General features: G+C 46.5%; 1 protein-coding gene across 1 annotated transcript in view; it reads left to right on the top strand.

Moving 5' to 3' along the window:
• LOC144486454 (X-ray repair cross-complementing protein 5-like) overlaps positions 1 to 27,914 on the top strand; it is a 52,296-nt gene that overhangs the window by 15,285 nt on the left and 9,097 nt on the right. The window contains exons 3-6 of the mRNA XM_078204484.1: positions 10,693 to 10,800; positions 16,765 to 16,951; positions 23,399 to 23,567; positions 27,416 to 27,577. Coding sequence (XP_078060610.1) covers positions 10,693 to 10,800; positions 16,765 to 16,951; positions 23,399 to 23,567; positions 27,416 to 27,577 — 626 coding nt within the window. The remainder of the gene's footprint in view (positions 1 to 10,692; positions 10,801 to 16,764; positions 16,952 to 23,398; positions 23,568 to 27,415; positions 27,578 to 27,914) is intronic.

Below are 27,914 nucleotides of genomic sequence, written 5' to 3'. Positions count from 1 at the left end.
TCAGCCTTGGCTAGGTGCTGGATGGCCAATGCAGACATGATGGGCTGAAGGGCCTCTTTCTGTGCTGTAAAACTCTATAATATCTCAGTTGTTTGGATTTAATATCAGTTGTTTGGATTTAGTATCAGTTGTTTGGATTTAATATCAGTTGTTTGGATTTAGTATCAGTTGTTTGGGTTTAATATCAGTTGTTTGGATTTAGTATCAGTTGTTTGGGTTTAATATCAGTTGTTTAGGTTTAATCTCAGTTGTTTTGGGTTTAATCTCAGTTGTTTGGGTTTAATATCAGTTGTTCTGGGTTTAATCTCAGTTGTTCTGGGTTTAATATCAGTTGTTTGGGTTTAATCTCAGTTGTTTAGGTTTAATCTCAGTTGTTTGGGTTTAATATCAGTTGTTAATATCAGGGATTTGTTCCCAGGAGCAGGCTGAGGGTAAGAGAGTGGGTTTTCTGACTTTAATTAATTATTTATTTTTTTGTTTCCTTACACTCTTATTAACTTTTCACTGTCTTACTTGACATAAAGTGTCCAGTATGAGTGTGAAACCAGTGTGTTGTTCCCAGTGTAGGATGTGGGAGGTCCTGGAGGCATCTGGCCTCCCGGACATCCACATCTGTGAGGGGTGTGTCGAGCTGCGGTTCCTGAGGGACCGTGTTAGGGAGCTGGAACTGCAGCTCGAGGATCTTAGGCTGATGAGGGAGAATGAGGAGGTGATAGACAAGAGCTATCATCAGGTGGTCACACCAGGGCAACGGGAGGAGGCCAAGTGGGTGATGGCCAGGAAGGGTAAGGCTAGGGTGGTTGAGAGCACCCCAGTGGATTTGCCCCTGCACAACAAGTACTCCTGCTTGAGTACTGCTGGGGGGGACAGCCCGCCTGGGGGAAGCAGCAGTGGCCGTGTCTCCGCAGTGGAGTCCAGCCCTGTAACTCAGAGGGCTAAGGAAAAGAGGAGGAAGGCGGTATTAATCGGGGACTCGATGGTGAAGGGGACAGACAGGCGTTTCTGCGGAGGTAGGCGGGATTCTCGCATGGTGGTCTGCCTCCCTGGGGCCGGGATCCAGGATGTCGCTAGTCGCGTCCCGGAAATCCTGAGGTGGGAGGGAGAGGAGCCTGAGGTAGCGGTACATATTGGTACCGCTGATGTGGGTAGGAAGGGAGAAGGGGTCATGAAAAGGGAGTACAGGGAATTAGGGAGACAGCTGAGAAAGAGGAAAGCAAAGGTAGTAATCTCAGGATTACTGCCTGTGCCACGGGAAGGTGAGGGCAGGAATGGAGTGAGGTGGAAGATGAATGTGTGGCTGAGGGACTGGTGCAGGGGGCAGGGATTCAGGTTCCTGGACCATTGGGACCTCTTTAGGGGCAGGGGTGATCTGTATACAAAAAACGGGTGGAACTTGAATCACACGGGGACCAATATCCTGGCCGGTAGGTTGGCTAAAGTTACTGGGGAGAATTTAAACTAGATAGGTTGGGGGGAGGGGAGCTAGAAGAGTTGACTAGGATCAAGGAACTAATTGATGGGGTGGAGGATGCAGGGGTAAGGGGAATTACAAAATTAATGGTAGAGGAGAGGGTGCAAGTGAATGAAGGCGGTAATTTAGATAAGGGAGTAGAGGGAGAGGGTGTTCGCGACTCATCAAAGCGGGTCCAGATAAAAGCTGGAATAAGGACACTTTGCCTGAATGCACGAAGCATTCGGAACAAGGTATATGAGTTGATGGTGCAAATCAGCACGAGTGGGTACGATCTAGTGGCCATTACAGAAACGTGGCTGAAAGGTGACCAGGACTGGGAGATGAATATCCAGGGGTATCAGGCGTTTAGGAAGAATAGACAGGAAGGAAAAGGTGGTGGGGTCGCGCTATTAATAAGAGATAATATCAGGGTAGTACTGAGGGATGACATAGGCTCTGAGGAACAAAACGTGGAATCATTATGGGTAGAGATGAGGAATAGTAGAGGGAGAAAGACACTAGTAGGTGTGGTATATAGGCCCCCAAATAATAATGTTGAGGTGGGGAGGGCTATAAACAAGCAGATAAGGGATGCGTGTAAAAACGGAACGGCAATAATCATGGGGGACTTCAACATGCACATTGACTGGCAGACTCAAGTCGGTAAGGGTGGAATGGAGGAAGAGTTCTTAGAATGCTGTCGGGATAGTTTCCTTGAACAGCATGTTACGGAACCGACGAGGGAACGAGCTATTTTGGATCTGGTATTGTGTAACGAGGTAGGTAGAATTAAGGATCTTATTGTGAAGGACCCTCTTGGGTCTAGTGACCACAATATGGTCGAATTTCTGATTCAGATGGAAGAGGAGAAAGTTTGGTCCCAAACCAGTGTCCTCTGTTTGAACAGAGGGAAATATGATAGGATGAGGGATGAATTGGCTAAGGTAGACTGGGAGAGCAGGCTGGCAGGTAGGATAGCTGAGGAACAGTGGAGGATTTTTAAGGAGATCCTTTTCAGTTCTCAGCAAAAATATATTCCAGCAAAAAACAAGGATTGTAAGAAAAGGGAGAACCAGCCGTGGATAACGAAGGAAATAAAGGAGAGTATTAAAATAAAAACAGCTGCGTACAGAGTGGCCAAAAATAGTGGAGAAACAAGTGATTGGGAAAAATTTAAGAAACAACAAAGAGAGACTAAGAAAGCGATAAAGAAAGGAAGGATAGACTATGAAGCTAGGCTAGCAATTAATATAAAAAATGATAGTAAAAGTTTTTATAAATATATAAAAAGGAATAGAGTGGCTAGAGTGAATGTTGGACCCTTGGAGGACGAGAGGGGGGAGTTAATAGTGGGAAATGAGGATATGGCTGAGTCTTTAAATAAGTTTTTTGTGTCGGTCTTCACGGTGGAGGACACAAATAGTTTGCCAAATATTAACGATAGAGGGTTGGCAGCAGGAGAAATACTTAATACAATTAATGTTACCAGAGAGGCAGTGCTGGGTAGACTAATGGGACTGAAGGTGGACAAGTCCCCGGGTCCGGATGGAATGCATCCCAGGGTATTGAAAGAAATGTCAGAGGTAATAGTGGATGCGTTAGTGATTATTTATCAAAACTCGTTGCATTCTGGGGTAGTGCCGGTTGATTGGAAAACGGCTAATGTTACGCCGCTGTTTAAAAAAGGAAGGAGACAAAAGGCGGGTAACTATAGGCCGGTCAGCTTAACGTCTGTAGTAGGGAAAATGCTGGAATCCATTATTAAAGAGGAGATAGCAGGGCATCTGGATAGAAATGGTTCGATCAATCAGACGCAGCATGGATTCATGAGGGGAAAGTCGTGCTTGACGAACATGTTGGATTTTTATGAAGATGTGACTAGGGCGGTTGATGGAGGAGAACCGGTGGATGCGGTGTTTTTGGATTTCCAAAAGGCGTTTGATAAGGTGCCCCATAAAAGGCTACTGAAGAAGATTAGGGCACACGGAGTTGGGGGTAGTGTGTTAAAGTGGATTGGGGACTGGCTATCCGACAGGAAGCAAAGAGTCGGAATAAATGGGTGTTTTTCCGGTTGGAGGAAGGTAACTAGTGGCGTGCCGCAGGGATCGGTACTCGGGCCGCAACTATTTACCATTTATATAGATGATCTGGAGGAGGGGACGGAGTGTAGGGTAACGAAGTTTGCAGACGACACAAAGATAAGTGGAAAAGTGAATCGTGTGGAGGACGGAGAAGATCTGCAGAGAGATTTGGACAGGCTGAGTGAGTGGGCGAGGATATGGCAAATGGAGTATAACGTTGAGAAATGCGAGGTTATACACTTTGGAGGAAATAATAACAAATGGGATTACTATCTCAATGGAAACAAATTAAAACATGCTACCGTGCAAAGGGACCTGGGGGTCCTTGTGCATGAGACGCAAAAGCCCAGTCTGCAGGTACAACAGGTGATCAAGAAGGCAAATGGGATGTTGGCCTATATTGCGAAGGGGATAGAATATAAAAGCAGGGATGTCTTGATGCACCTGTACAGGGCATTGGTGAGGCCGCAGCTGGAATACTGTGTGCAGTATTGGTCCCCTTATATGAGGAAGGATATATTGGCATTGGAGGGAGTGCAGAGAAGGTTCACCAGGTTGATACCGGAGATGAGGGGTTTGGATTATGAGGAGAGGCTGAGGAGATTGGGTTTGTACTCGTTGGAGTTTAGAAGGATGAGGGGGGATCTTATGGAGACTTATAAGATAATGCGGGGGCTGGATAGGGTGGAGGCGGAGAGATTCTTTCCACTTAGTAAGGAAGTTAAAACTAGAGGACACAGCCTCAAAATAAAGGGGGGTCGGTTTAAGACAGAGTTGAGGAGGAACTTCTTCTCCCAGAGGGTGGTGAATCTCTGGAATTCTCTGCCCACTGAGGTGGTGGAGGCTACCTCGCTGAATATGTTTAAAGCGCGGATGGATGGATTCCTGATCGGTAAGGGAATTAAGGGTTATGGGGATCAGGCGGGTAAGTGGTACTGATCCACGTCAGATCAGCCATGATCTTATTGAATGGCGGGGCAGGCTCGAAGGGCTAGATGGCCTACTCCTGCTCCTATTTCTTATGTTCTTATGTTCTTATGTAATTCTACAATAACAAGATTCTGTAGTAGTTTCTCCACATCTACCCTATCACTGATCTGATCGCCTCTCACTGTCCTGTTTTCCAGGGAAGAGCTTGCTAAATCGTTCCTGAGAGTTGGATCCTCTCAGTCCCACTAGCACTCTTGTTAATCTTTTCTGTAATTTTCCTGCTCCTTTTTATAAGAAAGGGACCAGAAATGTACACACAACTGCCAAGCATAGTTGAATCAGAGTTCCGTGGTAAGTTCCACATTATCTCCTTGCTTTGGTATTGAGGTGGTCAGCCTTGGCTCAGTGTGGTCCTCTCATCTCTGAGACAGAGGGTTGTGAGTTCCAGTCCTACTGCAGGGATCTGAGTTATTACATAACCCGAACTTACCTTAATGTTGAGCTTGGAAGTCTGGAACCTCAACTCCTGACAGACCTTGGAATTTCGGCACGTGAGCAGACCTGGGAGTGGGCTTCCCGCACTCAGTTCAGCATAAGTTGTCCCGGCCCACGACAGGCCCAAACTGACTACACATAAAGAGAAAGAATATAAATGGCATGAGAATCCGGGTGCGGATTGCCAGAACCAAACAGTGTCCCAGACAGGGGGGAGAGCACAGAGAGAGGTCCCACAAGGAAGTCCCAAGTAAGAGACCTCAGACAGGGGCAGTTAAGTTCAGTTAAAAGAGAAACACGGTGTGGCCGAAGGTCTGAAATTCTGCCTGTAGTTTGGTGTTTGAGAGTATACTCGGGGATTCCAGGGGAACGGGATCTTGGAAGGTGAGACTGAAACCCAATAAGATGGGCTACCATTGATGCTGCCTGAGGGTTCAAGAGAAGCCCTGAAGATCCAAGAAGACAGCCAAATGTTGGTGACTGTGCTGTGGGCCGTTGGGACAAAGGTACCACTTTTGAATAGTTATGTTCTGCTCAGCATGGCCGAAGAACTGAAATCATGCTGTTGAGTAGCTGTTTGAGTGTACTTGGGAATCCAGGGGCACGTGATCTCAGGAGACGAGATTAAAATCCTGCGAGGTGGGGCGTCATTGAAGCCGTCTGAGTTGGAGCGAGTTTTTGAGATAATTCCAAGGTAAGATCTTCTAAGATGAAAATTGGAAACTTTTGTGAGTGAGAGAGTTACAGTGAGATTGGTTGACTCACAGTGTTACTGATGTCTGGGTGTGATGTTGAGAAATCGTGGACTCTGTTTTGGTCACGCCTGTCATTATGCAATACTCCATAACCCTTGATTCCCTTACTGGTTAAAAATCTGTCTATCTCCGCCTTGGCTAGGTGCTGGATGGCCGTTGCAGATATGATGGGCTGGAGGGCCTCTTTCTGTGCTGTAAAACTCTATGATTCTACAATAACAAGAAGATTATGTCGTTGGCATGTCTGACCACAATTTGCCTGTTAATTTAAATATACCTCTTGAAACCTGAATGCTAACGTTTAGGATACATGTTGTAAATAGTTTTATCTTTCTGATCTTGCATAGTAAAGTTAATTTCTCTTTCTTCAAACTCTGTGGAATTTTGTGACTTTATTCAGTGAACAAGTGTCTCAAATCTCAAGCTTTGTCTATGTTAAATAAAATGTCATTGGTCACTAACCGGATCTCGCCAACACTTGGAGCTCTGGCCGATGATCATAACAAATTAGATGATTCAAACTGATGTTGCCAGTGCAGTACTGAGGGAGTGCTGCAGTACTGTCCTTTGGGATGAGATGTTTTCCCTCTCAGGTGGATGTAAGAGATCCCATGGCACTGTTTTGAAGAAGGTGTACAAGATTATGAGAGGTGTGGACAGGGTGGATCGGAAGCAGCTGTTACCCTTAGTTGAAGGGTCAGTAATGAGGGGGCATAATTTTAAGGTGATTTAGAGGGGATTTGAGGAAAAGATTTTTCACCCAGAGGGTGGTGGGAGTCTGGAATGCGCTATCTGGGAGGGTAGTAGAGGCGGGAAACCTCACAACCTTTAAAAAGTATGTGGATGAGCACTTGAAATGTCAGAACATTCAAGGCCATGGGCCAAGTGCTGGAAAGTGGGATTAGTGTAGATTTAGTGTAGTTTTGTTGGTACAGGCTCAATGGGCTGAAGGACCTCTTCTGTACTGTATGACTCGATGACTCTAAGAACCAGGAGGGTTCCCCTGGACAATATTTATCTCCTAACTGTTGCGAAGTTGGGTTGAGTAATTGTAGATTGGGAAGTAGGAAGTTAAAGTTTTGGTGTTTGGAAAACCGTAAAATGCTATGGGGGGGGGGGAGGGGGGAGGAGAGAGGGGGGGGGGGGGGGAAGCATTGCATAGTCCCGGTAAAAGGTGGTGCTTTTTCCGTGCTTAGAGATTAAAAGTGCAAGTACACAGAGAGCCCAAACTGAAACATTTGTATTGAAAGGCCGAGCAGCAGTTTTTCCAAAACAACAGGCTTTTGAATTTAGCCAATTTGAATCAAGCACTTAGATACCAAGAACCTATTAAATTTAAGTCTGATGGTTTTGACAATCTAGGACCAATCCTATTGTGGAAAATACTGATATGCCATCAGGGGTATAAAAGAAGGGGCAGTGGAACAAAGAGAGAGAGAGAGCAACTGCCGCCTTCTAGAGTTAACAGCTCTTAGTTCAGCTCTCCATTCTAGAGAGAGAGAGAGCGAATTGCTGGCTCTCATAGCTTCACCTAAGTCTTAAGAGAAAGCACTATCGAAATAGCAAAGATACTAAAGAAGAAAGAAGTTCCAGACAGAAGATTCAACAGAGAAGGCCCAGAACATTCCAGAAGATGCCAAACATGATTGTAATTTTGAGAGTGACTAAATTCTATTTTGTTAAGGAGTGGAAATTGTATTTATCTGAACAGCATTCCATTAGAATCGTGTTTTATCCGGTTCGTTACTAGTTTAGTTAATTTGTTCACTGTTAGTTAGATAAATTAATTGTTACGTGTTGATTTTAGAGTGAGTGTCAGGGATTTATTTTGTATTTAACCACTAGGAGTTGCCGAAGAGCGGGTCACACCACTTCACACACACTTTTTACAGATTATAAGGTGAGGTATTCCTCTTTGAGTGGTTAGGTGTTAGTTCTCAGAGGGGGGCATCAACCTCTGCTTTATAACAGATTGGGGGCTCGGGTTCAGGCTATGACTCGTCCTCGATCTTTAAATAAACCTTCAGTGAGAAGTGGAAAATCTGTTTAAGTTTGGTGGCTTGTTGTCGCTTAAATCAAAAGTGGGGAAATGGTTCTTAAAATTGCTAAAGAGATTCTGGGGGTCGAAGATGCTTCCCAAATTTGCCAAGGAAGCTTAGAAAGACAGAAAAAGACGACACTTGTAGAATTAGCAAACAGGCTAAAAGTGGGTTTAACCAGGGATAATAAGAAAGCTGAAATTGTAACGGAGTTATCCAATCATTTAGGCATATCAGAGAAACAGTCAAGTGCAGTGGAGTTAGAAAAAAAATAAATTGCAAATGAGACAATTGGAGCTAGAAAGTGAACTGAAAAGGCTGGAGTCAGAGAAAGAAGAAAGAGAAAGATTGTTCGAGTTGGAAAAGATGACGTTGGAACTTGAAGCAAAAAGACTTCAAATGACTGAAGTAAAAGTGCAAGATAGAAGTGATGATGGGCAAACTCATCGTGGCCAACCGCCTGGTGGGGATACATACAAATATGTCCAAACATTAGCAAAATTTGATGAAAAAGATGCAGAAGTCTTTTTCATTTCCTTTGAGAAATTGGCTACACAGATGAAATGGCCAGAAGAGGTGTGGGTAACGTTAATTCAGACCAAAGTTGGTAAGCAGGGCTACTGAGGTGTTTGCAGCGCTGTCAGAGGAGGTGTCAGGAAAATATGAAGAAGTAAAGAAGGTTGTTTTGAGTGCCTATGAATTAGCATAGAGACAACGGTTCAGAAATGTAAGAAAGGAACCAGGTCAGACTTATATCGAGTTTGAAAGAATTAAACAGAGCAACTTCAATAGATGGGTGGGAGCATTAAAGATAGAAAAGATATATGAGGTTATTAGAGATATTATTCTGCTGGAGGGGTTTAAAAACTCATATCCAGAAGTGATAAGAACACATGTTGAGGAACAGAAAGTTAAAACAGTGAGAAGAGCTGCAGAGATGGCAGATGAATACACATTACTGCATAAATTGACATCTAGCTTCCAACAGCAATTTCATTCCATGAGGGATAGAAATTGGGAAAGAGGGAGATCCTTCAATGAAAAACAAAAATGTAGATCACATTGGGAACAGTTTACCACCTGTGATAAAAGAAACCCAAGAAGGTGGAAAAGAGGTGAAAGACCTCGGGTGTTTTCACTGTAATAAGGTCGGACACACTAAGTCACAGTGCTGATGGCTTAAGAAAGGCACTGGGAAAAAGGATGTGGTAAAAGAGGCTCAACCAGTGGGATTAGCTAAGGCAGTGAGGGAAATTCCAGAGAGGTCGAGGAGCTAAAGGAGAGTGCACAGCCTCGGCACAGGCTGGATAGTAAGATAGCGTCTGATCTTTTCAACGACTTTACCTGTGTGGGTAAGATTTACTCAGGTAGAACAGGAGGAGTAGGTAAAGAAGTTAAAATATTGAGAGATATGGGAGCTAATCTGTCTCCAATAGTAAGAGGTGAAAATATTTGCACTCCTGAAATATTGCCCGAGAGAGTGGTAATCTGTGGAATAAATGGAGAGAGGAGTATGTCCCCTGTGTAAGATAAGGCTAGAAAGTCCAATCAAGACTGGGGAAGTGATAGTGGGAGTGATGGAAAACTTGGCTATTCCAGGAATACAGTTTATCCTTGGAAATGATATCGCTGGTTCACAGGAGGGACTGATGCTCACTGTAGTGGAAAAGCCAAAAGAAAACCAGGGAACTGAGGCGTTAAAAGAAAAATACCCTGGAATTTTTCCAGATCGTGTGGTGACAAGATCCCACAGCCATTAGTGAAAACTGGAGTGGGAGAACAAAAGAGGAAGATGAAGGAATTGAGGTCCAGCTAGCTGACACTCTGATGAGATGGTAAAGGAAAGACCTAAGCAGGTAGAGGATCAGGCAGAGGTGTCTAGCTCTAAAAGATTAATAGAGTTATAACAAAAAAATGAGGTGATAAAGGATTTATATCATAAAGCCGACTCGGAAAAGGAATCAGAGTGTATTCTAGAATGCTATTACCGAATGGCCTACTTAGACCTCTGTTACATAAATTTGACTGTGAGAGGTATCGCAGTCTGGCCCTGTGCATACCCAACACACACTCTCGCTGTTAGTTAGAGACTGCTGGCTGATTTTATTTACTGCTCCCTGAGCCAGAGGTTCCTGAGGGTAGATGTGTGTAACTGAGCGAGTCAGAATCGTCACGACACAGAAAGGGACCATTGAGTTAGTGCCAGCTCTCTGTCGAACAATCCAGTCAGTCCCACTCCCCCGCTCTATCCCCGTCTCCCCACAAGTTTATCTTCCTCCAAGTGCCCATCCAATTTCCTTTTGAAATCTTTCATTATATCTGATTTCACCCCCTTCCTCATTTTACCCCCTGCACACCTTGCCCGAAACCTCATCTCTGTCTCCTTCAGTCCTTGTACCCTCAGCTAACGGCAATAGCTTTTCTTTGTCCACTTGATCTAAACCTTGTACACCCTTGGCAAATCTCCTCTCAATCTCCTTCACTCCAAGGAGAACAACCCCAACTTCTCCAACCTAACCCTGTAGCTAAAATCCTCCCCATCCCTGGCAGCATTCTGATAAATCTCCCTCTTCATTGTCACAAGGACCCTCACACCCTTCCTAAAGCGACCAGAACTCAGTGCAGTCTTCTAATTGGTGCTTAACCCAAGCTTTATACAGGTTCAGCATAACTTCCCTACTTTTGTCCTCAGTGCCTCTAATAATGAAGCCCAAGATGCTTTGCGAACCGCTCTCAATCTGTCCAGCCACCTTGAAAGATGCACATGAACCCACAAGTGTCTCTGTCCCTGCTCACTCTCCGGATTTCTGCCATTAAGGAATATCCAAAAAATCTCTTCTTTCCAATACAACTTCTATTTGTTCCTTCCACCTTCCTCCCTGGTTCTGTACGTGCTTAAAAACAGTTCATCATCAACAACTTCTTGTTCTATTATATAGAATTACATCAAATGTACGAGATCCTGTGGCACAGTGGGTTGGTGTCCCTGCCTCTGATCCAGAAGCTCCGGGTTCGAGTCCCACCCCAGGACTTGATGTCCAAGGAAGGTGAGTTCATAATGCAGCCAAACAGGTTGAAAATCAGCCTGTATAATCCTTCCAAACAGACGCCAATGTCAGGTGGTGAGAGTGGGAGAGATTCCTGGTCAGACATGTGATGGAAAGAATGTTGGAGCCTCGACCGTCACTGACCATAGCTCCAGACTACAACACGCATGGAAAAGTGCAGGTTACCAAGGCAACTCGGACTCTCTGAGTGAACTGTAACATGAAGTCTACAGCCATTCAGCCAAACGAGGTTGTGCTAGTTTGTAAGTTCCACACAAGTTACTGCCCACTCTGCTTCCTCTCCGCTTCTCAACGTACCCTTTCTCTCTCAGGTGGTTTATCCAGCTTCCCTGTTTTAAATGAATTTATGGAAGGCTCCTGATCTGGAACATTGGGCCGGAAATTCATCGTGCAGGCGAGAATTGGGAGTTGAGTATTTTCCCTCCATCCCTGGAGTGCCCCTCCGCGGGATATCCATCTGCCTGAGACAGAAATGGAGGTAGTGGATGCTAAGGTGGCATTCACAGAGACATTAGCCCAGTTCTGAAGACCATTGTAAAGCAGCCCCCCCCCCCTCTCACCACCCTGCACCACCTTGAGTGCCCTCACCCACACACTCAGTGATCACTTTACATACATACAGTCATAGAGACATAGAGTTTTACAGCACAGAAAGAGGCCCTTTGGCTCATTGTTTCCACGCTGGCCATCAAACACTTATCTATTCTAATCCTATTTTCCAGCACTTGATTTGTAGCCTTGCATTCTATGGTGTTTCGTGTGCTCATCTAAATGCTTCTTCTGAGGGTTCCTGCCTTTACCACCCTTTCAGGCAGTCAGCTCTAAATTCCCACCAGCCTCTGGGTGAAAAAGCTTTTCCTCACATCTCTTTTAAACAACCTGCCCCTTAACTTAAATCTATGCCCTGGTTATTGATGATGTGGAGGTGCCGGCGTTGGACTGGGGTAAACACAGTAAGGAGTCTAACAACACCAGGTTAAAGTCCAACAGGTTTATTTGGTAGCAAACGCCACTAGCTTTCGGAGCGCTGCTCCTTCGTCAGGTGAGTGGGAGATCTCCTCACAAACAGGGCATATAAAGACTCAAACTCAATTTACAGAATAATGGTTGGGATGTGAGTCTTTACAGGTAATCTTAAAGGTACAGACATTGTGAGTGGAGAGAGCGTTAAGCACAGGTTAAAGAGATGTGTATTGTCTCCAGACAGGACAGTTAGTGAGATTTTGCAAGTCATGGGGGTTACAGGTAGTGTGACATGAACCCAAGATCCCGGTTGAGGCCGTCCGCATGTGTGTGGAACATGGCTATCACTCTCTGCTCAGCGACTCTGCGTTGTTGTGAAGGCCATCTTGGAGAGCGCTTACCCGAAGATCAGAGGCTGAATGCCCGTGACCGCTGAAGTGTTCCCCAACAGGAAGAGAACACTCTTGCCTGGTGAAGTGGACCTCTTCACCGCACAGGTCCTTCAACTGATGCTATACACTAGATACATCGATGACATTTTCTTCCTTTAGACTCATGGTGAACAATCACTGAAACAACTATATGATGACATCAACAAGTTCCATCCCACCATCAGACTCACCATGGACTACTCTCCAGAATCAGTTGCATTCTTGAACATACGCATCTCCATCAAGGACGGTCACCTCAGCACCTCACTGTACCGCAAGCCCACAGATAACCTCACGATGCTCCACTTCTCCAGCTTCCACCCTAAACACGTTAACGAAGCCATCCCCTATGGACAAGCCCTCCGTATACACAGGATCTGCTCAGATGAGGAGGATCGCAACAGACACCTCCAGACGCTGAAAGATGCCCTCATAAGAACAGGATATGGCGCTCGACTCATCGATCGATAGTTCCAATGCGCCACAGTGAAAAATCGCACCAACCTCCTCAGAAGACAAACACGGGACACGGCAGACAAAGTACCCTTCATCATCCAGTACTTCGCCGGAGCAGAGAAGCTATGACATCTTCTCCAGAGCCTTCAACATGTCATTGATGAAGACAAACATCTCACCAAGGCCATCCCCACACCCCCACTTCTTGCCTTCAAACAACCGCACAACCACAAACAGACCATTGTCCGCAGCAAACTACCCAGCCTTCAGGAGAACAGTGACCACGACACCACACAACCCTGCCACAGCAACCTCTGCAAGACGTGCCGGATCATTGACATGGATGCCATCATCTCACGTGAGAGCACCATCCACCAGGTACACGGTACATACACTTGCAACCCGACCAACGTTGTCTACCTCCATACACTGCAGGAAAGGATGCCCCGAGACATGGTACATTGGGGAGACCATGCAGACGCTATGCCAACAGATGAATGAACACCGCTCGACAATCACCAGGCAAGAGTGTTCTCTTCCTGTTGGGGAACACTTCAGCAGTCACGGGCATTCGGCCTCTGATCTTCGAGTAAGCGTTCTCCAAGGCAGCCTTCACGACATGCGACAGCGCAGAGTCTCTGAGCAGAGACTGATAGCCAAGTTCCGCACACATGAGGACGGCCTCAACCAGGATCTTGGGTTCATGTCACACTATCTGTAATCCATGACTTGCCTGGGCTTGCAAAATCTCACTAACTGTCCTGTCTGGAGACAATATACATCTCTTTAACCTGTGCTTAACCCTCCCTCCACTCACATTGTCTGTATCTTTGAGACTTGATTACCTGTAAAGACTCGCATTCCAACCATTATTTTGTAAATTGAGTTTGTGTCTTTATACACCCTGTTTGTGAACAGAACTCCCACTCACCTGATGCAGGAGCAGCGCTCCGAAAGCTAGTGGCTTTTGCGACCAAATAAACCTGTTGGACTTTAACCTGGTGTTGTGAGACTTCTTACTGCACTCTTAAAGTGCCATATTCTCCTCTTAAAGGGACAGCTCCCTCCAGGGGAACACATTTCAATAACTGCTGCTTTAATACTACCTTATATTTCTTCTCCCATTGCTCTTCTCTGTTGTATATCATTCCAAACATTTAAAATCCAGATGTGTAATTTAAAAGAGACTTATATTGGGCACATTTCCCAACACCAAGTCTCACTTTCCACCTAGGAGGAGGCCATTCGGTCCCTCGAGTCTGTTCCATCATTCAGCTAATTCATGACTGATCTGGGTCACCTACCTTGAATCTGTTAATACCCTTTGCCTGGAGAAAATTAATCAACCACAGTGAGGCCAGCACTGGATGAGCCGTACATCTCCCTTTGGAATGCTCCACCCCACTGTGGACTGTGGATGCTCACTCGATGAGCATAGTCCAGGCAGAAATCAATAGGACTTTGGGTGCCAAAGGAGATGGGGATAATGCAGGGAGGTGTCCCTTGTACTTCTACCTGACAGGGGAGTTGGCACTTCCTCCACAGCAGATATGGCGGATTGGCAGTCACACTTTTGGAATGAAGATGAGGAGGATCCAGAGGAAGCAGAGGAAAACGAAGGTAGGTCAAATGTGAACCCGAGGTTTACAACGGCACGGTGGCACAGTGGTTAGCACTGCTGCCTCACAGCGCCAGGGACCTGGGTTCAATTCCCGGCTTTGGTCACTGTCTGTGTAGAGTTTGCACATTCCCCCCGTGTCTGTGTAGGTTTCCTCTGGGTCCTCTGGTTTCCTCCCACAGTCCAAAGATGTGCGAGTTAGATGTATTGTCCATGCTAAATTGCACCTCAGTGTCAGGGGGGCTAGCTAGGGTAAATGCATGGGGATAGGGCCTGGTGGGATTGTGGTCAGAGCAGACTTGATAGAACATAGAACAGTACAGCACAGAACAGGCCCTTCGGCCCATGATGTTGTGCCGAGCTTTATCTGAAACCAAGATCAAGCTATCCCACTCCCTATCATCCTGGTGTGCTCCATGTGCCTATCCAATAACTGTTTAAATGTTCCTAAAGTGTCTGACTCCACTATCACTGCAGGCAGTCCATTCCACACCACAACGACTCTCTGCGTAAAGAACCTACCTCGGACATCCTTCCTATATCTCCCACCATGAACCCTATAGTTATGCCCCCTTGTATTAGCTCCATCCACCCGAGGAAATAGTCTTTGAACGTTCACTCTATCTATCCCCTTCATCGTTTTATAAACCTCTATTAAGTCTCCCCTCAACCTCCTCCACTCCAGAGAGAACAACCCTAGCTCCCTCAACCTTTCCTCATAAGACCTACCCCCCAAACCAGGCAGCATCCTGGTAAATCTCCTTTGCACTCTTTCCAGCGCTTCCACATCCTTCTTATAGTGAGGTGACCAGAACTGCACACAATATTCCAAATGTGGTCTCACCAAGGTCCTGTACAGTTGCAGCATAACCCCACGGCTCTTAAACTCCAACCCCCTGTTAATAAACGCTAACACACTATAGGCCTTCTTCACAGCTCTATCCACTTGAGAGGCAACCTTCAGAGATCTGTGGATATGGACCCCAAGATCTCTCTGTTCCTCCACAGTCTTCAGAGCCCTACCTTTGACCTGATGGGCCAAATGGCCTCCTTCTGCACTGTAGGATTCTACGATTCTAACATGCTGTACACCTGTCGATAATAAGAACATTCGAGGCTGATGAGACGGGTTTTTGATAGGAGAGAGAAACAGGCAGGGAAGTGGAGTTAAGGCCACAATCAAATCAGCCGTGATCTCATTGAATGGTGGAGCATTCCTGTTCCTATTTATTATGTTTAAGTACAACACACTGCGCACGTTTTGATCATTCTAATCCTGACCTGAAACCATAGCCTCGCCAGTGCTTCACCCAGATGTTATATAGGGTGGCACAGTGGTTAGCACTACTGCCTCACAGCGCCAGGGATCCGTGTTTGACTCTCGGCTTGGGTGACTGTGCGGAGTCTGCACATTCTCCCCGTGTCTGTGTGGGTTTCCTCCAGGTGCTCCAGTTTCCTCTGGAAAGATGTGCTGGTTAGGTGCATTGGTCCTCTGGTTCTTGATCTTTCCACCAATGGGAACAGTTTCTCCCTCTTGACTCTGTCCAGATCCCTCGTGATTTTGAACTTTTCCAAGGAAAACAGTTCCAACTTCTCCAATCTATCCACATAACTGAAGTCCCTCATCCCTGGAACCACCTGGACCTTTTCTGAAGCCGTCATATCTTTCCTAAATTGCAATCTCCAGAATTGGACGCAATACTCCAGTTGATGCTGGACCAGTGTTTTGTAAAAATTCATTTTCACTCCCTTGCTGTTGTACTCTGTGCTGTTATTTATAAAGACCAAGATCCCATGTGCCTTTTTATCCACTTTCTCAACTTGTCCTGCCACCTTCAGTGATTTATGCACATATACACCCAGGTCTCTCTGCTCCAGCACCCACTTTAGAATTGTTTGTTTTATTTTATATTGTGTCCTATGCATTCTTCCTACCAAAATGAATCAGAAAGAGGCTATTCGGCCCATCGAGTCTGCACCGACCACAATCCCACCCAGGCCCTACCCCCTCATCGCTACATATTTACCCACTACTCCCTCTAACCTACGCATCTCAGGACACTAAGGGCAATTTTTAGCATGGCCAATCAACCTAACCCGCACATCTTTGGACTGTGGGAGGAAACCGGAGCACCCGGAGGAAACCCACGCAGATACGAGGAGAATGTGCAAACTCCACACAGACAGTGACCCAAGCCGGGAATCGAACCCAGGTCCCTGGAGCTGTGAAGCAGCAGTGCTAACCACTGTGCCACCGTGCCATCCTCCATGTGATGCTGTGGGATCTTTTACATCCAGCTGACCAAGTCGTCAGGACCTTGGCTTAAACCCCACCGCCCCCCATCCCTAAACTGCCGCCTTCTTCAACCGCTTAATGTGCATCAGAATGTCTTTGTGTTTCAGCCCCTGTTAAACTCTCTGTTCCGGTGCCGCTTGTATTTGATGTCCTGTTTTTTTTTGTTTTGTTTTGGCCAGGCTGAACCTGAAGCTGGGAGAAGGCGTGGAACTTTCAGTCGGAGTTTACAATCTCATGCGGAGTGCCAGGAAACCCAGTGCCGCCCGCCTGTACCGAGAAAGCAACGAGCCCGTCAAAACCAAAACCCGCTGGTTTAACGGGGAGACGGGCAGTCTGCTCCTGCCCAGCGACACCAAGAAGGCCCAGGTAAAGGACGGTGAACCTATACCGTGCTGAATTAAAACGTCAACTCCTGCCTGACCAAAGGCAAAACACTGCGGATGCTGGTAATCTGAAATACAAACAGAAAATGCTCTTTCTTAATTCATGAACGAGATGTGAGTTATTGTGCATCCCTAATTGCCCTCGAGAAGGCGATGATGAGGCTTTGTCTAAAACTGCTGCACTCTGCGGTGTGAAGGCACATCCACAATGCAGTTTCATCGTGACTTTTGACACAACTGAGTGGCTTTCTAAGTCAATCAGAGGGTAGTTGAGAGTCAGCCATGCAGTTCTGGATCCTCAGACAGGCCAGACCGGGTAAGGACGGCAGATTTCCTTCTCTAAAGAGCATTAATGAACCAGATGGGTTTTTAACAACAATCGGGTAATTTCATGATCACAGACTAATTTCCCCTTTATTATACAGCTCTGGCGAAGGGTCATCCAGACTCGAAACGTGGGCTCTTTTCTCTTCTTACTGTGCTTACCCCAGTCCAATGCCGGCATCTCCACATCATGACTACCATCAACGCCGCAAACTGCCGGTTCCAAGTGGAGAGGATCTCCAAGAAGATCGCGCATATCGACACAGACATCAAGTTTCTACAAACATGCAAGAAAGCAGACAAGATACCGAAAGGACTACGGATCACGAACCCACTCAGGTCAACCTATAACACGGACTACGCTGAGAGACTGTGCCGTCGCACCTCTCTCACCCTCCTCAAACACCTCATACACCAACTTTACAGCAAACGCCGCAGCCTGGAAACCAAGATCGAATCCATAGTCTCAACTTGCGCTCAGGATGCAGACCAGCTGCGAAACTCTGCCAAGCAGACGAGACAAAGGAACTACACCATCTACATGCACACCAAGAACAGGAAACTTGAGAAACTCGGCATCACCAGCAGCAGCAACCAAGCCCCCCCCGGTACCACAGTAGAAAACAGCACCACTGCAGGGAAGTCCATTGTCAACTTATCGGACGACACACTTCAGCCAGATGAAATCGAAGTTCTCAGCCGAGGGCTCAACTTTTGCCCCACTACCAAAATAGACCCCATCAGTCTCGCAGCGGACACAGAGGAATTCATCAGGCGAATGAGGCTGCGGGAGTTCTTCCACAAACCCCAAGAGGCCAACAGCGAACACAATGAGACAGCTAATGAACCGGAACAGCAGACAGAGAGACCCGCAGTGCAACCGAAGAGGAAAGAGTCGAATTGGACTCCTCCGGAAGGCCGCTGCCGTCGACTTGACATGTATGCCCAAGCCATCAGGAGGTGCGTCAACACCAAATTCATCAGCCGCACTCACAAGACAGCACCGAACATCACCCAAGCACAACGCAACGCCATCCACGCTCTCAAGACCAACCGCAACATTGTCATCAAACCAGCAGACAAAGGGGCCATCGTCATACTGAACAGAACGGATTACTGCAAAGAAGTGTACCGACAACTGAACAACGAGGAACACTACAGACAGTTACCCACAGATCCGTCAAAGAACACACCCGTCAACTCAACACTCTGATCAAAACCTTTGATCTGGACCTTCAGAGCACCCTCCGTGCTCTCATCCCACGTACTCCACAAGTTGGAGATCTCTACTGCCTCCCAAAAATACACAAAGCAAATACACCCGGCCGTCCCATCGTTTCAGGAAACGGAACCCTGTGCGAGAACCTCTCCGGCTATGTCGAGGGCATCTTGAAACCCATTGTACAAAGAACCCCCAGCTTTTGTCGCGACACTACGGACTTCCTACAGAAACTCAACACACATGGAGCAGTTGAACCAGGAGCACTCCTCGTCACAATGGATGTCTCGGCACTCTACACCAGCATCCCCCACGATGATGGCATTGCTGCAACGGCCTCAGTACTCAATGCCGTCAACTGCCAGTTTCCAGATGCAATTTTACAACTCATCCGCTTCATCCTGGACCACAATATCTTCACCTTCAACAACCAGTTCTTCATCCAGACACACGGAACAGCCATGGGGACAAAATTCGCACCTCAATATGCCAACATCTTCATGCACAGGTTCGAACAAGACTTCTTCACCGCACAGGACCTTCAACCGATGCTATACACTAGATACATCGATGACATTTTCTTCCTTTGGAGTCATGGTGAACAATCACTGAAACAACTATATGATGACATCAACAAGTTCCATCCCACCATCAGACTCACCATGGACTACTCTCTGGAATCGGTTGCATTCTTGGACACACGCATCTCCATTAAGGACGGTCACCTCAGCACCTCACTGTACCGCAAGCCCACGGTTAACCTCATGATGCTCCACTTCTCCAGCTTCCACCCTAAACACGTAAAAGAAGCCATCCCCTACGGACAAGCCCTCCGAATACACAGGATCTGCTCGGATGAGGATGATCGCAACAGACACCTCCAGACGCTGAAAGATGCCCTCATAAGAACAGTATATGGCGCTCGACTCATCGATCAACAGTTCCGACGCGCCACAGCGAAAAATCGCACCGACCTCCTCAGAAGACAAACACGGGACAGACAGAGTACCCTTCGTCGTCCAGTACTTCCCCGGAGCGGAGAAGCTACGGCATCTCCTCCGGAGCCTTCAACATGTCATTGATGAAGACGAACATCTCGCCAAGGCCATCCCCACACCCCCACTTCTTGCCTTCAAACAACCACGCAACCTCAAACAGACCATTGTCCGCAGCAAACTACCCAGCCTTCAGGAGAACAGTGACCACGACACCACACAACCCTGCCACAGCAACCTCTGCAAGACGTGCCGGATCATCGACACGGATGCCATCATCTCACGTGAGAACACCATCTTCCAGGTACACGGTACCTACTCTTGCAACTCGGCCAACGTTGTCTACCTGATACGCTGCAAGAAAGGATGTCCCGAGGCATGGTACATTGGGGAAACCATGCAGACGCTACGACAATGGATGAATGAACACCGCTCGACAATCACCAGGCAAGACTGTTCTCTTCCTGTGGGGGAGCACTTCAGCAGTCACGGGCATTCAGTCTTGGATCTTCAGGTAAGCGTTCTCCAAGGCGGCCTTCACGACACACGACAGCGCAGAGTCGCTGAGCAGAAACTGATAGCCAAGTTCCGCACACATGAGGACGGCCTAAACCGGGATGTTGGATTTATGTCACATTATCAGTAACCCCCACAGCTTGCCTCCTGGGCTTGCAGAATTTCACCAGCTGTTCTGTCTGGAGACAATACACATCTCTTTAACCTGTGTTGAATGCTCCCTCCACCCACATTGTCTGTACATTTAAGACCTGGCTGGCTGTAGAGATTCGCATTCTAATCAGTATTCTGTAATTTGATTTCTGTGTCTGTTTGCACTGTTTGAGAACAGATAACCACTCCATCTGACGAAGGAGCTGTGCTCCGAAAGCTAATGGTATTTGCTACCAAATAAACCTGTTGGACTTTAACCTGGTGTTGTGAGACTTCTTACTGTACTTACCCCAGTCCAACGCCGGCATCTCCACATCTTTTCTCTATTCACAGATGCTGCCAAACCTGCTGAGATTTTCCAGCATCTTCTCTTTTTCTCCCCCAGTTGCTGTGGTGTGGTTTGAACTCGTGCCTCTAGATCGATGGCATGGTGGCACAGTAGGTTAGCACTGCTGACTCACAGCGCCAGGGACCCGGGTTCGATTCCTGGTTTGGGTCACTGTCTATCTGGAGTTTCCACGTTCTCCCCGTGTCTGCATGGGTTTCCTCCGGGTGCTCTGGTTTCCTCCCACAGTCCAAAGATGTGCGGGTTAGGTGGATTGGCCATGCTAAATTGCCCCTTTAGTATCAGGGGGACTAGCTAGAGTAAATGCATAGGGTTATGGGGATAGGGCCTGGGTGGGATTGTGGTCGGTGCAGACTTGATGGGCTGAACGGCCTCCTTCTGCACTGTAGGGATTCTCTGATTCTATCATTAGTCAAAACCTCTGAATTACTCATCCAGGAATATAACTCCCCTGTTATTGTATCCCTTGTGCGTACTGTACAGAGAGAAACAAGAGTTAATGTTTTAGGTCGATGACTTTTCTTTACAACTAGCCCACGTTAGACATGCCACAGGGTTCAAACAGGTACAGAAGGAAGGTATGCATGGAGGGCTGGAAAGAGTGAAAGGGGAGGCAGCAGAGATTAAATAACAGAAGAGATAATGGTGCAAGGCAAAGATAGAATGGTAATGAGATGAGTAAATAAAGAGAAAAAGAACTTGTATTAATTAAAATAGCGCCTTCCACAACTTCAAGATGGCCCAAAGCACTTCACAGCCAATGAAGTACTTCTGAACTTTCCTGCAGACAAAAGGAATATGCCCAAGCCTTGCACCTGTTTTGAATTATCTGGCAGCTTGAGGAGCCGAGAGCTCCCCATTGCTTTCTCCATGGCAAGACCTCGGCCAATCAGAGTCGACTTGTCAACCAATCAACACCCTTTTCTCCTGTGGTATAAATTGTCACAATTGTTTGAAATTTGACCTTCTGGGGTTTGTCCTGATGAGTGCAAGACAAAAAACTTCGACAACCTGTCTCCTTGTTCAGCATTGGTTTCGAAGTTTAGCCACTGCTGTAATGTAGGAATCTTTCTACTTACATTTGACTCTCTGCATCCCTTTCACAAACTGATTCCCTCCCTGTAACTTGCTTTTTTATTTTAAAATAAGGATCAGTACGAGGTATCATTTTTATTTTCTGCTCTGTCTTTAACTGGTTACCTGTTTAAAGTTAAAAGTTTATTTATTAGTGTCACAAGTAAGGCTGACATTAACACTGCAGTGAAGTTACTGTGAAAATCCCCTAGTCGCCACACTCCGGCGCCTGTTCGGGTAACACTGAGGGAGAATTTAGCACAGCCAATGCACCCTAACCAGCACGTCATTCGGACTGTGGGAGGAAACCGGAGCACCCGGAGGAAACCCACACAGACACGGGGGAGAACGTGCTGACTCCACACAGACAGTGACCCAAGCTGGGAATCAAACTCGCGTCCCTGGCGCTGTGAAGCAGCAGTGCTAAACACTGTGTCACCCTACCGCCCCGTTTCTGGGATACGCATCACCCTTCTTCCAATGTCCTGAATATTTTGTACCATCATAATCCAGACAGCCAGTGGGAAGAGTCTTCCATCCCTTTGCTCTTTTTATACCGAGATTAACTTTCCATTTTTCAGTCACACCTTCACTGGATTAGCTCTTTGAAGAAGAGGCATACGGACCCGAAATGTTAACTCTGCTTCTCTCTCCGTGCACCTGCTGAGCTTTTCCAGCATTCTCTGTTTTTATTTCAGATTTCCAGCGTCCATAGAATTTTGCTTTCACTTCATTGAGTTTATCTGCTTGATGTGGTTACATGACCATCTATATTGATGGATTATTCCACAAAATATGTCCAGCCTAATGAACAGAGCGTGCTTGAGCCTCTGTGTTCTTTAACAAAATAACACAGAGGCTGTGTTACTCATGACGGTGATCACTCATATCACACAGTGTGACCTAATCCAGAAGAGGATCGTTAGGGCGGCACGGCGGTTAGCACTGGTGCCTCAGCTCCAGGGACCCGGGTTCGATTCCCGGCTTGGGTCACTGTCTGTGTGGAGTCTGCACGTTCTCCCTGTGTCTGCGTGGGTTTCCTCCGGGTGCTCCGGTTTCCTCCCACACTCCAAAGATGTGCGGGTTAGGTTGATTGGCCATGATAAATTGCTCCTTAGTGTCAGGGGCACTATCAGGATAGATACATGGGACTACAGGGATAGGGGCTGGGTGGGATTGTGGTCGGTACAAACTCAATGGGATGAATGGCCTCCTTCTGCACTGCAGGGATTCTATGATTGCCCATCCCCAGTTGCCCTTGAGAAGGTGATGGTGAGCTTCCTTCTTGAAACGCGACAGTGCATGTGGTGTAGGTACACCCACTGTGCTGTTAGGGAGGGAGTTCAGGGATTTTGACCAAGCGACAGTGAAGGAACAGCCAATATATTTCCAAGTCAGGATAGTGAGTGGCTTGGAGGGGAACTTGTAGGTGATGGTGTTCCCAGGTATCTGCTGCCCTGGCCCTTCTCGATGGAAGTAGTTGTGCATTTGGAAGGAGCTATTGAAGGAACCTTGGTCAGTTCCTGCAGTGCATCTTATCGATGGTACACACGGCTGCCAATGTGTCCGTGGTGGAGGAAGTGAATGCTTGTAGAAGGAGTGCCAGTCAAGCGGGCTGTTTTGTCCTGGATGGTGTCAAGCTTCATGAGTGTTGCTGGAGCTGCAAGTGGAGAGTACTCCATCACTCCTGACTTGTGCCTTGTAGATGGTGGACAGGCTTTGGGAGGGTCAGTGGGCGAGTACCTCGGAAGATGTTGCTCTTTCATATAATTTAAACCTGTTCTTGTTCTTTTTGGTTCCCAGGTTTATGGACAGAGGCAGATTGTTCTGGAGAAAGAGGAAACCGAGGAATTGAAGAGATTTGATGGCCCAGGCTTGGTTCTCATTGGTTTCAAGCCATTGTCACTCTTAAAGAAGCACCACCACATCAGATCCCCACAGTTCATTTACCCAGATGAGACGCTGATAACAGGTAACCCTCAGCCGCTGTTACTGCTGCCCTTTGGCCAAGTGGGCATGGCTCTACCCAGGGTATTTATAGAGCACAGGGTCCAAACTTCATCCCCCTTCTCCTCAGTTAGCTGATGGTTCACAAGACAGATTCATGCAGATAATGATGGGAAACCCTGCAGTGGCAGCTAGAAGTGTTAAAACGTTAGGAGCTAATGTTCCAGCATGAAGGAATCCTACTGGAGAGAGAGAGAGTGACATTTTATATATTTACAATGTAATATAGAGCAGATGCAAATATGTTATCAGATAGAATACCCCTCCTCTCGAATCCCTCTACCCTAGAATACCCTGTATAGAATACCACTATCCTAAAATACCCTGTATAGAATACCCCTCCTCCAGAATCCCTCTACCCTCGAATACCCTGTATAGAATAACACTATCCTAAAATACCCTGTTTAGAATACCCCTACTCTAGAATCTCTCTATCCTAGAATACCCTGTCTAGAATCCCTCTATCCTAAAGTACCCTGAATAGAATACCTCTATCCTAGAATACCCTGTATAGAATCCCTCTATCCCAGAATACCCTGTATAGAATCCCTCTATCCCAGAATACCCTGTATAGAATACCACTATCCTAAAATACCCTGTATAGAATACCCCTACTCTAGAATCCCTCTACCCTAGAATGCCCTGTCTAGAATCCCTCTATCCTAGAATACCCTGTCGAGAATACCTCTATCCTAAAATACCCTGAATAGAATACCTCTATCCTAGAATACCCTGTCGAGAATACCTCTATCCTAAAATACCCCGTATAGAATACCTCTATCCTAGGATACGCCGTATAGAATATCTCTACCCTAAAATACCCTGTCTAGAATATCTCTATCCTAGAATACCCCATATAGAATACCTCTACCCTAGAATACCTCGTATAGAATACCTCTACCCTAGAATACCCCATATAGAATACCTCTACCCTAGAATACCCCGTATAGAATACCGCTACCCGCGAATACCCTGTATAGAATACCCCTGCCCTAGAATACCCTCAATAGAATACCTCTACCCTAGAATACCCTGTATAGAATACCACTACCCCAAAATACTCTGTATAAAATATAACTACGCTAGAAAACCCTGCATAGAATACCACTAGCCTAGAATACCCTGAAGAGTATCCCCTATCCTTGGGAGCTGTATCACTGATTGTTTGATGCTACCTGAGCATTATTATATCTTAAGAGATGAGAAGATGAATTTGAGCTCATTGTAACTGGTCCACTTCCTCTCATTACAGCATGCGGTTACATACTGAATGGCGTTAATGTGTTCTCTCCACTGCTCTGGATCATAGATCACGCCAACGATTTCTCACACTTTGAATCGAGGAGTCAGATGCTGAATCCTATTACCCTGGTTAGAAACATAGAAAATAGGAGCAGGAGGAGGCCATTCAGCCCTTCGAGTCTGCTCCATCATTCGTTATGATCATGGCTGATCATCCTTTTCGATATTCTGTTCCCATCTTCCCCCCCATATCTTTTTATCCTCTTTGCCCCAACCAAGTGCTATATCTAACTGCATCTTGAAAACATTCAATATTTTGGCCTCAATTACTTTCTGTGGTAGCGAATTCCACATATTCACCACCCTCTGGGTGAAGACATTTTTCCTCATCTCTGTCCTAAATGATTTAGCCTGTATTCTTAAATTGTGATCCATGGTTCTGTCCGCCGCCCCAAAAAATCCCTGAGTTGCCACACTCTGGCGCCTGTTTAGGTACACCGAGGGAGAATTTAGCATGGCCAATGCACGTCTTTCGGATTATGGGAGGAAACCGGAGCACCCGGAGGAAACCCACGCAGACACGGGTTTCTATGAGATTCCCCCCCCACCCTCATTCTTCTGAACTCTGGTGAATATAATCCTAACCGACTCAATCTCACCTTGGGAGTCAGTCCCACCATCCAAGGAATCAGCCTGGTAAACCTCCGCTCTACAGCAAGAACGTCCTTCCTCAGATAAGGAGACAAAAGCTGCACGCAATATTCCAGGTGTGGTCCCACCAAGGCCCCATATATATGCAACCAGACACCCCTGCCCCGTACTCAAATCCTCTCGCTATGAAGGCCAACATTCCATTTGCCTTTTTCACCGCCTGCTGCACCTGAATGCTTAACTTCAGCGACTGGTGCATGAGGACACCCAGGTCTCATTTCACATTCCTTTCTCCTAATTTATGGCCTTTCAGATAGTAATCTGCCTTCCGTTTTTGCTACCAAAGTGAATAATCTCACATTTCTCCAAATTATACTGCATCTGCTGTTCATTTGCCCACTCACTCAACTTGTCCACATCACACTGAAGCATCTCTCCATCTTCCTCACAGCTCACCCAGCTTTGTGTCATCTGCAGATTTGGAGATATTACATTTAGTTCTCTCATTTAAATCATTAATTTATATGTAGTGAATAGCTGGGGCCCCAGCACTGATCCCTGCGGTACCCCACTAATCACTGCCTGCCATTTGGAAAAAGACCTGTTTATTTCCTACTCTTTGTTTCCTGCCTGCCAACCAGTTTTCTATCCATCTCAATACACTACCCAATCCCATGCACTTTAATTTTACACACTGATCTCTTATGTGGGACCTTATCTGAAAGTCCAAATAAACCACATCCACTGGCTGCCCCTCATCAACTCTACTAGTTACATCCTTGAAGAATTCCAGTAGATTTGTCAAGCATGATTCCCCTCGTGTAAATCCATCTGACTCTGTCCTGTCCAGCCGCTGTTTACCAAGTGCTCTGCTATTAAATCCTCCCCCACTACCGACGTCAGGCTGACTGGTCTATAATTCCCTGTTCTCTCTCTGCCTCCCTTTTTAAATAGTGGGGTTACATTAGCTACCCTCCAATCCATAGGAACTGTTCCAAAGGCTATAGAACCTTGGAAGATGAATACCAATATACCCACTTTTTCTCAGACCATTTCCTTAAGTACTCCGGGGTGTAGATTATCGGGCCCTGGGGATTTATCAGCCTTCAAACTCAATTTCCCCAACACCATTTCTCTACTAATATTAATTTCCTTCAGTTCCTCCCTCTCCCTAGACCCTGTGTTCCCCAACTTTTCTGGTACGTTATTTGTGTCCTCCTTTGTGAAGACAGAACCAGAGTATGTATTTAGTTGGTCAGCCATTTCTTTGTTCCCCATTATAAATTCCCCTGTTTCTGACTGTAAAGGACCTAGTTTGTCGTTAACAATCTTTTTCACCTCACACACCTAATAGAAACTTTTACAGTCAATGTTTATGTTCCCCGCAAGCTTACTCTCGTACTCTATTTTCCCCTTATTAATTAGTCCCTTTGCTGAATTATAAACTGTCCCAATCCTCAGGTCTACAGTTTTTCTGGATCATTTGTATGCCTCTCCCTTGGACCTTTAACTATCTCTAATTTCCCTTGTAAGCCTTGGTTTGGCCACCTTTCCAGTTTTATTTTTGTGCCAGACTGGATTAAATAATCATTCCTTGAATGTTTGCCGTTGCCGATCCACCATCGTCCCCTTAAATAACATTTCCCAATCTGTCAAAGCCAACTTGTGCCTCATATTCATCGTAGTTTCCTTTATTAAGATTCAGGACCCTAGTCTCAAAATCAACTACCTGACTGTCCACCTCGATGAAGAATTCTATCGTGTTATAGGGGATGAAGTAACAATTTGACTTTATCGTTGCCACTTGCTAAGCAGCTCAGAGAGGTCAGCCCCCCTGGTCCTTTCCAGCAGCCTTTGGGCCAGCCCTGGTGCCAGGTGCTTATTGTTCTGAGCTGTGTTTATGTTTCACATTCCCAACAGGAAGCACCACTTCATTCAGCGCACTGCTCACCAAGTGCCTGGAGAAGGACGTGTATGCTGTTTGCCGCTACACTCCCCGGAGGAACACCCCACCCCGATTTGTGGCATTGGTCCCACAGGAGGAGGCGCTGGATGATCAGAAAGTGCAGACCATCCCTCCAGGTCAGTGACACTGTCTCTCTCGGATCGCTCACTGACTGGGTGAGTACACTTGATTTGTCTCTCCTTTCTGACTGAGTTATGGTCACACCAGTACCACTGAATCTCCGGCACCTTTTCTGCCTGACCACATATGATAATTATTCACACACTATTTGTCTATGGAGGGCATCGTAGCTGTTGCCTATCCTACCCCCACTCACCTTCCCCACACACACACCACATACCACGTGTATACACACACCACATGTGCACACACACACCACACATACACACATAGCACACATTTACACACATCTCACGTACACACACGCACCACACGTACGCACGCACCACATGT

This window comes from Mustelus asterias, unplaced genomic scaffold (assembly GCF_964213995.1).
Source record: "Mustelus asterias unplaced genomic scaffold, sMusAst1.hap1.1 HAP1_SCAFFOLD_346, whole genome shotgun sequence".
Classification (NCBI taxonomy): domain Eukaryota; kingdom Metazoa; phylum Chordata; class Chondrichthyes; order Carcharhiniformes; family Triakidae; genus Mustelus; species Mustelus asterias.
The sequence above is the reverse complement of the archived record's forward strand: the minus strand, read 5'-3'. Positions and strand labels throughout refer to the sequence as shown.